Source organism: Microcebus murinus, chromosome 10 (assembly GCF_040939455.1).
Source record: "Microcebus murinus isolate Inina chromosome 10, M.murinus_Inina_mat1.0, whole genome shotgun sequence".
NCBI lineage: Eukaryota > Metazoa > Chordata > Mammalia > Primates > Cheirogaleidae > Microcebus > Microcebus murinus.
The window spans coordinates 57,279,102-57,289,319 of NC_134113.1; the positions used below are offsets into that span (position 1 = coordinate 57,279,102).

Genomic DNA, 10,218 nt, shown 5'->3' on the forward strand with positions numbered 1-10,218 from the left:
AAAATGATTCATTTATATAAAAAACTGAGATAGTAGTGAATAGGAACTCCTGATACCAAATTGATCTAATGGGTTACCATGTTTCTTTCTATTAATGGTGTCAAAGAAAAGAGAGTGATGTTACCTGTGTCTTTTTTCTCTAGAGTATCGAGATCGTTATGATTCAGATCGGTATCGTGATGGGTATCGGGATGGGTATCGTGATGGCCCACGCCGGGACATGGATCGATATGGGAGCCGGGATCGCTATGATGACCGAGGTAGCAGAGACTACGATAGAGGTAATTATAAAAGACGATTAAGTTGCTTTCTTTAAAGAACTCCTTTTTTTCCATTCAGTGTGGTGATTGCAATTGGGGGTATGTTTATAGGCTATGATTCCAGGATAGGCAGTGGCAGAAGAGCATTTGGTAGTGGGTACCGCAGAGATGATGACTACAGAGGAGGCGGGGACCGATATGAAGACCGATACGACAGACGGGATGACAGATCATGGAGCTCCAGAGATGATTACTCTCGGGATGATTATAGACGTGATGATAGAGGTAATCCTTTTCTTTTGCTTAATTAATGGAGCAGACACTGGGAAAACTATGGAAAATTTGCAGTTTTGTTTCAAACCCCTGAAGTGGGCACAATTTTCACATTGTAAAGCAGCCGCAGAGTATAGTCGAAAGGGCATTGGCTGAGAGTCTTTACTAGAAATAAATCAAAGTCTAGTTCTTTTCATCTTATATGCTAGCGTGTAGATTTTTAAGTTGAAATTTATTGAATCAACAGTAGAAATGGGAGAAAAATTTGCCAGTCTTATGGCATGATATCATTGAATAAATTACATGTAAAATAAGTGATGTTAGCCCCGTTTTTCAAGTTAAGGAAGTGAACTCAGATTAAACACAGTTTCATGGCCAGTAATTGGTACTATGGGGTTAAAGACCAAGTGTTGCTGATTTTAGTGCCCTTATACCACAATAATTGGTTCATTAATTGTGAGCTTTCAGTTTATCTGTTCTAAAACTATGCCTCTAATACTAGAACATATGAAACATGTACTGTTACAGATCTGACCTATAAGAAATTACTAATAGGCCGGGCGCTGTGGCTCACGCCTGTAATCCTAGCTCTTGGGAGGCCGAGGCGGGCGGATTGCTCAAGGTCAGGAGTTCAAAACCAGCCTGAGCAAGAGCGAGACCCCGTCTCTACTATAAATAGAAAGAAATTAATTGGCCAACTAACATATATATATATAAAATTAGCTGGGCATGGTGGCGCATGCCTGTAGTCCCAGCTACCCGGGAGGCTGAGGCAGAAGGATCACTCGAGCCCAGGAGTTTGAGGTTGCTGTGAGCTAGGCTGATGCCACGGCACTCACTCTAGCCTGGGCAACAAAGTGAGACTCTGTCTCAAAAAAAAAAAAAAAAAGAAAGAAATTACTAATAAATGACTACCATTTGTGTTCTAAATTTTCTGATGTCGTTAAAAAGGTTAAGCTATCTGGCCCATAATTCTTTTTCTTTTATTTAACATGCCTGTATTAGTCTTGAATTTTGTGCCAAGGATTTTATATCCATCATTTCCCATAATTTCTTAGAAGAGAAGATAGACCTGGACAGCTAGTAAAACACAATGAGGTGACAGAATTCGTCAGCATTGTATGGAAATTGTACTTAAATTATTATCTGTTTTCTCAAGAATCCTAAAACTAATAACTAACATTTTGCATTTACTCTGTACCAGTAGTAAGCTGGTTTAATCATTAGAATTCTATGTGGTATAGTAAAGTTATCATCTCCACTTTACAAGTGGGAAAAGTGGAGGCTCAGTGTGGGCCTCAAGTCCTCCTTGACTTCTGACCTTTTCCTCTCACACCGTTCCTTACCTTCCCCAATAGCTGTACACCTTATTTTTTCTCCTATTCATCTTAACCACCAACTCTCTGTAAGATCTGCCCCCCCCCCCCTTGTTCTGAGTCACTGCTGCTGCCTTTGTTGAGGCCTCTTTGCTGTACTCATATTACTGGCAATTGCCTCCTAACAGATTTTCCTGTCTCACTTCATTCTTCACAGTAGTCCTATTTGTCTTTCTGGAACAAAATCTAATTGGACTATTCTCCTCCTTTAGAGCTTTCTAGTCTCCCCATGGCCTGAAAGATAACCCTGTGTCTATACTTCTGATATGCAGGGGCCTTCACTGTTCCCCTGCAGTTTACTTCTTTAGCATTATCTCCCATCCCTTCTGCATCTACCTGTGGGATGCATGCTCAGTATTCAAGATTGTCCAATTGTTACCACTTTGCAGGCTTCCCCAAACACAGTCATAGTCTTGTATCTTTCATATGGATAAATCTATTTTGTAGGACTTAGCATACTGTATTCTTTTTTTTACTCTAGTTCTCCCACTAAATTTGGTTCCTTATAGGCAGGGAGAAACCATCTTATTTCTGGCTTAGCACAGTATCTAGCATATAGCTCCTTGGTAAAATTATTGGCTAGGTATTTAAGTGGACATTATTAAAGAAGATGGAGACACGTGTACTGTAGTGCTCCCAGTAGAGTTGCTTCAGTAATCCAGATTTCTGGTAATACAGATTTCATTTTCTGGTCCACCCAGTGTTAGCTATATATCTTAAGAGAACTGCTCTTTCTGAATCCCAGTTTTATCTTATAAAAGTGAAGATAGTGGGCCCTTCACAAAGTTACACAGATTAAAAATGTTAGCCAAGTGCAGTGTGTGTGCCTATATTCCTAGCTACTCAGGAGGTTGAGCTGGGAGTAGTCTCAGAAGCTATAAAATATCAGCTTAAAGCCATTATAGAAAATGTAGATCTTGCTAAGCAATACCCTCTTTGCAGATATATACAGTTGTAATGAAAGTTGTCACGTGTGGTCATGATAAACAGTGCACATCTAGTTTTTGTGAGAGAACAGCACAGCTGGGCATGTCATCAGGAGGCATTAGCTCTTTTGTAGGGTAACATTACTTAAGCCAGGTGGTTGTACCCATGGGCTTTCTTTGTATTCACTATATCTTCTGTATGTCTAAAATATTTAGTATAAGCAACGATTTTCAGAATTATAATTTCCTTAAAACACTTAGGCTTTTATTGAAAGTGTTCTGACAATTTGGATCAAGGAAGAGATCAGACTCCCTTAGAATTTATATTCATATGTTCAGTGTTGCATGCTTTGCCCTATGAATCACATGTCAAATTTATATTATATACAGAGACAAGAATATAAGAACTAGAATCTTCCCTATCATATTGTTACAACCTCTTCTTAACCTACTGAAGACACCTATCTACCAGACCAGATTTTTGAACAAGATACTTTCGTCCAATAGTTTAATCATGGTCGAAAATTTCTTCCCAGGTAAAAATAATCATAATAAATGATTAATTTACCATTTAAATTTTTACTATATTTGGTCTTTGCCATGGTCTGGTACTGCATTGTGGATGTGGTAGAGGAAAGAGTAATTGGATTTGTTTATTTAAGCTACCCATTCTCTAATGATCTCCCATCTACCTTCTCTGCTGGATTGGCTAGGCCACTAACCTAAATCCCATACAGCATTTCCTATGTCTGGGAATCTGGCTCTCAGCCATCAGCTTCTAATGATTTGGAGGACTATTACTTAGAGTTTCATTTAACTTAGGTCCCCCCCAAAGACCCAAACTGAATCTAAAGCCTCGGAGTACTCCTAAGGAAGATGATTCCTCTGCTAGCACCTCCCAGTCCAGTCGAGCGGCTTCTATCTTTGGAGGGGCAAAGCCTGTCGACACAGCTGCTAGAGAAAGAGAAGTAGAAGAACGACTACAAAAGGAACAGGAGAAATTGCAACGTCAGCTGGATGAGCCAAAACTAGAACGACGGCCGAGGGAGAGGTACAGTTGTCTTCATTGATGTATTTCCTATCTGTGAATCCAGTGGTTCTTTTTTTTACCCCCAAGACAGTTCCCAGGTAGTCAGTGGTTCTTAATAGGGGCTAGGGGCATTATATCCCCGTGGGCATTTTGGAAATTTGTGCGGTTGCTATTGGTTGTCACTGATTAGCATTTAGTGGTCTGGGAGTATTAGGCAATCTACAGTGTATGGGACAGTTTTACACAATGTCCATTACAAAGTACTTACCATGAAAAGCTGGCATTGTATATAATATGGTAGAGACTGCCTATAATAATCGTTTTGAAAAACTGCCTAGGCCGGGCATAGTGGCTCACGCCTATAATCCTAGCACTCTGGGAGGCCGAAGCCGGCGGATTGCTTGAGGTCAGGAGTTCAAAACCAGCCTGAGCAAGAGCAAGACCCTGTCTCTACTATAAATAGAAAGAAATTAATTGGCCAACTAATATATAGAGAAAAAAATTAGCCGGGCATGGTGGCACATGCCTGTAGTCCCAGCTGCTTGGGAGGCTGAGGCAGCAGGATCGCTTGAGCCCAGGAGTTTGAGGTTGCTGTGAGCTAGGGTGACGCCATGGCACTCACTCTAGCCTGAGCAACAAAGTGAGACTCTGTCTCAAAAAAAAAAAAAAGAAAAGAAAAGAAAAACTGCCTAGTTATGAATGGCTTGTAGAATTGTGTTTTTTTGTTTTTTTTTTTTTGTTTTTTTGAGACGGAGTCTCACTTTGTTGCCCAGGCTAGAGTGAGTATCGTGGAGTCACCCTAGCTCACAGCAAACTCAAAACTCCTGGGCTCAAGCGATCCTTCTGCCTCAGCCTCCCGAGTAGCTGGGACTACAGGCATGTGCCACCATGCCTGGCTAATTTTTTCTGTATATGTTAGTTGCCCAATTGATTTCTTTCTATTTATAGTAGAGGAGGAGTCTCGCTCTTGCTCAGACTAGTTTCGAACTCTTGACCTTGAGCAGTCCACCTGCCTCTGCCTCACAGAGTACTAGGATTACAGGCGTGAGCCACCGCACCCAGCCTAGAAATACAGTGTTAATAGTAAGAGGGGATGATATTGTAGACTATGTAGGAGAATGTTCTTAACCATATTAGCTGATTCTTGGTGAAGTATTCCTAGCCAAAGTGTGTTTTAGTTGCAGCTTTCAAATAGTTTAAGGAAAAGATAAACATACACACACACATAGATAAAATTAAGCATGCTAACATGTTAATAAGTGATGGTTCCTGAGAGGTTAGCATGGGTCCAAGGTGTCCTTCACCGAGCCAGACATAATGTATGTTGTTTAATCTCTTTTGTACAGACACCCAAGCTGGCGAAGTGAAGAAACTCAGGAACGGGAACGGTCGAGGACAGGAAGTGAATCATCACAGACTGGGACCTCAGCCACATCTGGCAGAAGTAAGTCAGACCAGGGTGGGTATCATGTTATTGCTGTTTTCCATAAATTGTCCCTAACCAAATTGTTCACAAACTTTGCAGTATTATATTCAGTCATAAACTCTTTATTTGGGTTAGCATGGACTGATTGGTGTTGCACATCTTCTCCAAAAGACCAATGGGCACCAGAACAGGCTTAGATGACATTTTTAATAATCTGCCACTAAATAGTATACTTGACCATTAGATTTGTCCCTTCATTTTATCTCTTGCCATCTTAGAGCTTTGTTTATTCAGCATAGTCCTAGGCTTGATGTTCTGTGTGAGGCAGGACCAGCCAGTTTTGATGTTGTATATTATTATAACCAGAGCAGTGTTCTCAAGCTATGTTATTTGGGTCTTAATTCTTACTGATTAATGGTTGATCATAAGCACTTGTAGTGTTTTCGGAACCTAAGTGATTTAGTTATAACACCTCCCTTCCCTTACTGTGGTTTTTTAAGGTCTTTCCTCCCACCTCTAAATTGATTTGTGCTTGAGCATTTCAAAGCACGGCTCAGGGCTGAAGTGATTTGGAAATTCATCCAAGTGTTGTAGGAGTTTTTTGGAAATTAATTCATGCTAGAGTAGTCTCTTAGTAACAGCTTGTAATGCCCCTTTTTGTGGCTAGGTGGAAGTATAATATTGTTCATTTCATTTGTGTACCTATTTCTGTAGAGCCTGCACTTAAAATGTAGAAAGAATATGACAAAACAGGCTTCTAGTTTCAAGGAGACATTTAATTGCTTTTTTAAAAAAATATGTGTTTTATTTTTCATAAATGTTGTATCACTGCCTCTGTGTGTGTGTTGAGCTTCTCTTCTAAGTTAGAGTTGAGCAGTGGTTACTGGAGTTTGGGGTTTTCATTATAGGGCCCCTTCATACATGCATATACATACCATTCTCCAGGTCAGAAGATTTTAACGTAGAAAATGTAAAAAGGCTATAATCTTCCATTAAAAGACACTCATGCCTAAAAAGGTCAGATGGCTGGCTATTCTTTAAGATGCATACACAATTATTATCCCTATTTCTGTGGGATCAGTAAAACATTGTTTTCAAGATGACATTTAGAAACCACTAGGTTAGGGATAATTATTTCATCTATTGGGAGCCAAATAAGGGTCTTCATTTAAGAATAAATGATGGAAAGCAGTAAATTTGGATGGTGGACCATTTTTCACTCTGTTGAAATCTTGGTAAATGATGTATTATAAGCCTTTCCAACTCCCCAACCCCTCCCCCGCCACCCAATAATTTGATCTTTCCACTCTGGCTTCACAGATGTGCGAAGGAGAGAGAGTGAGAAGTCTCTAGAAAATGAAACACTTAATAAGGAGGAAGACTGTCACTCTCCAACTTCTAAGCCTTCCAAACCTGATCAGCCCCTAAAGGTAATGCCAGCCCCTCCACCAAAGGAGAATGCTTGGGTGAAGCGAAGTTCTAACCCTCCTGCTCGATCTCAGAGCTCAGACACAGAGCAGCAATCCCCTACAAGGTGAGTCGGCCTGGAAACAACAGTTGGTTAGCCACAGAACCTTAAATATTGTGATATAATGGTGGAAAATGCCTAGTGGGATGTTGGCCTTCTAAGTTACACTGTTCTCAGTGTGCTGGAGCTGGCTTGTGAGAGCCAGTTGTTCAGTTTTCTGGAGTCCATGAATGTTCACGTTATTGCTTTCATTGTTGTCCTTCCTGCATTTTAATGTTCTATAATGTTATGTGGTGGGAGGTTTTTGTTTTCTGTAAAGCTTACTGTATGTGAAGGATGATTAAAGATTTCTTTACCTGTTTTCTCCCTGAAAAAACTGATGTGTGATTGCATGTTTTCCTTCTAGTGGCGGGGGTAAACCAGCTCCAACTCAGCCGTCTGAGGAAGGACCAGCAAGGAAAGGTGAGGGCATACTAAGGAAAATGGGCCTAAATAAAAAGGCCTCCAGAATCAAATTTTGAACTGCCGTCTGTCTTGCACCTGATTTTGTGTTAAAGGTTCTTGGATTATCTACCTTTTCTTGCCAGTAGGGGGCAGGAGTGACCTCTTTGGAGAAAGCTTGAAGCCCTCCCTTTCCCGGTAGAACATTTCTTTGAAAGGGGGAGAAAAAAAAAATCGGAAGGAAATTAACATGTTCAGTCCAGATTAGAAATGTCACCATCAGCAAGGCCAAGGTCACTGCAGAGCGTCATAGTTCTTATTTCCAGCTAGCTTTTCATGATGGCGTAACGTTAAAGTGGAACTTTTTAGTGGATCTTGTTTGGTTTTTTTGTGTTTGTGTGATATAGAGGACATGGGAATAAAGGCTTTCGGAAGGAAGTCTGGGTTGGGGTGAGTTTTAGTTTCCTTCGGCACATATGGGCACAGTTATCTTCAGCTTAAAGGAAATCTAGGAGAGCGAGTGATTATTTTACTTGCCTTTGACATTTTTATGTTTTTATGTTATTGCCTGAGCAGATGAAAATAAAGTAGATGGGATGAGTGTCTCAAAGGGCCAAACTGGGAACCCTAGCCGTGGTCCAGGAGATGGAGGGAACAAAGACCACTGGAAAGAATCAGATAGGTATGCACATTCTCTTTTCTCGTCATTCGTAAATCTTTTCCTCTGGTGTTAGATGCGCATGGCCTTGCAATTAAGTTGTTCTTGGTTCTCCAAGCACTGCCCAATTTCTCATTGTGAACAAATTAAAGTCAACCAATATAGACAGTTACAATTCTGAGAATCTAGAAATAATACATTGTCCAGATAGCAAGAACTGTCAACTGGAGGTGCTTGTTCAGTACCATAAAAGTATGTGCATGTACATGTGTGTTGGGGAGTCCTCTTCCTAAAGATGTGGTTTTATGCTTCCATCTCTGCAGGAAAGACAATAAAAAGGATCAAGACTCCAGATCTGCACCTGAGCCAAAGAAACCTGAGGAAAATCCAGCCTCCGTAAGTGTTAAAGGCTTGCTTGCAACTTCTCTTAGCTCATTTTTGCCATCAAACTTCTTCACGTTTGAGGATATAGAGTGGTTGGAAATAAGGCATTGGTGTTCATGCAGAATAGTGAAAGAAATTTAGATTAGTTTTTCTCCCATTTCCATATTTCTCCACACTCATCCCTTCTGCAAGGTAAAGGTGTTATATGACTACAATAAGGTCACATGTGCCTCTGACCCTCTTTCCCGTGCTGCTCTCCAGTGGAAGATGCTAATGAGGAAGCAAGCTGGTATAGTCTGGACTATCATCCCCTATTTGCCAGAGTATGAGAATCCTGTTTCTTGGGTTTTGATGTCATAATTCAAGGCCTTCGATATCTTTTTACTCTAATCTGTTACAGAAGTTCAGTTCTGCAAGCAAGTATGCTGCTCTCTCTGTTGATGGTGAAGATGAAAATGAGGGAGAGGATTACACCGAATAGACCTCGACATCTTGTGCTTTCGCCTAGTCTCTCTCCACCCTGGAACATTCGAGAGCAAATCAAACCTCTATCCAGACAAGAAAAATAAAACTCACCATCTCCTGGAAACTTTTCTTAACTTTTTTTTTTAAAAAATGAAATGAAATTCTTTTGCATGCTGCTGCAGCCTTTAAAGTATTGAAGTAACTGGAGAATCGCCAATGTAGCCAGAGAGAAAGAGACTACAGCTTTTTTAATGGAAAAGTTGTGGTGCGTTTTTTTATGACACCATGCAGTTGCCTGTGTGATTAGTGCCTGGGGGACTCCATTTAGCAGAAATGTAATGACAGTAATATGATGTCTGGAATCTGGGCAGTAGGGGAGGTATAAGGAAGAGTGTGAGATTTCCACCTTTTAATTCTTATCCTATTGTGGCATATATGAATTCTCAAACATTATCTGAATAAATTTTCCATCCTTGGAAAGGTAGATTTAGCCTCTCAAATTGTTTTAGTCTCCAGGAGGCTGCTAGCCCCTCCTCTTATTTAATTCTGAGTTATTGGGGCCAGCCTAGGGGGAATTCCTTCATTTTTTACCCCCCAGGGGGGTAGTTGGGAGTGAGTTACAGGCTGCTAAAGAATAGGACTGCTTGGGACCAAAATAAATGGGAAAATCGTGGTTTGAAAAGAAGCTTTTGGGAGGTGATGAATCATTTTGCACCAGCTTATAGGGGGAAAATAGTGTGAACTCCAATAAACACATGAATGGTTATTTCCTGGAGCAGGAAGCGCTTTGGGGTCTTGGGAATTCCCAGTCTTATGTGTCCTGGTTTTGCCCTTTCTAAACACTGTCCTTTTTGAAAGTTCAAATATATCCACATTCTGTTGAAACCTTGAAGCTTTAAAAATTTAGATTCTTGTCATTGTGTTAAGTTCATGGTACTCTTGCCTCCCAAAAAGCAGTCTCTAAGTCACATACCTATTTGGGGCATTTTATATCTCAGCCACTGGGAGCTGTGAAAGGAAGAATCAATGCTTTTCTCAAGCAAATGGGTTCCTTGATGTATTTTGACTCTCCTTCCCTCCATCCATGCCTGCTCCTGCTGCTTTAACCCCTTTTACAGATTAGAATACTCTAGAATTGATGATCTTGGGTGGTAAATAAAGGTGGATAAATAGGGACTGTTAAATTGGGAGCCTTTTCTTATAACCACGATTGGGTTTTGTTTTCCACCCCCAAATTTCTGTCTCTCCACTGAAATCCCACACCAGTGCTTGGATTTATAATGTGGCCTAGAGTGTGTGTGCGTGTGTGTGTGTGATTTGTTTTGTTTTGTTTTTTTAAGCTTCCCTTAAGAGAATAAATGGTAATGGAGAGTACTGTTAACAAGGTCACGGTCCTGGTTTCTCTTGCAGCACAGTAGCTAAACTTGCCTGCTTCTATGTGCAACTTTGTAGAGGTCAGCTGGGTAGATGGTATCCTTCCCCATCATGGGCAATATAATATTAGTACCTGC

The 10,218-nt window shown here is 40.6% G+C and overlaps 1 protein-coding gene across 2 annotated transcripts in view; it reads left to right on the forward strand.

Annotated features, from left to right (window-relative positions):
* Positions 1-9,191, forward strand: part of EIF4B (eukaryotic translation initiation factor 4B) — a 29,673-nt gene extending 20,482 nt beyond the window's left edge. The window contains exons 7-15 of one of the 2 annotated variants that reach the window (XM_012763250.3): positions 144-281; positions 372-545; positions 3,658-3,886; positions 5,212-5,324; positions 6,612-6,825; positions 7,166-7,221; positions 7,777-7,882; positions 8,182-8,254; positions 8,643-9,191. In XM_012763250.3, coding sequence (XP_012618704.1) covers positions 144-281; positions 372-545; positions 3,658-3,886; positions 5,212-5,324; positions 6,612-6,825; positions 7,166-7,221; positions 7,777-7,882; positions 8,182-8,254; positions 8,643-8,723 — 1,184 coding nt within the window. In that variant the 3' untranslated portion in view covers positions 8,724-9,191. The remainder of the gene's footprint in view (positions 1-143; positions 282-371; positions 546-3,657; positions 3,887-5,211; positions 5,325-6,611; positions 6,826-7,165; positions 7,222-7,776; positions 7,883-8,181; positions 8,255-8,642) is intronic. The other variant, XM_012763257.3, reaches the window with a different exon arrangement.
* Positions 9,192-10,218: the final 1,027 nt, after the last annotated feature.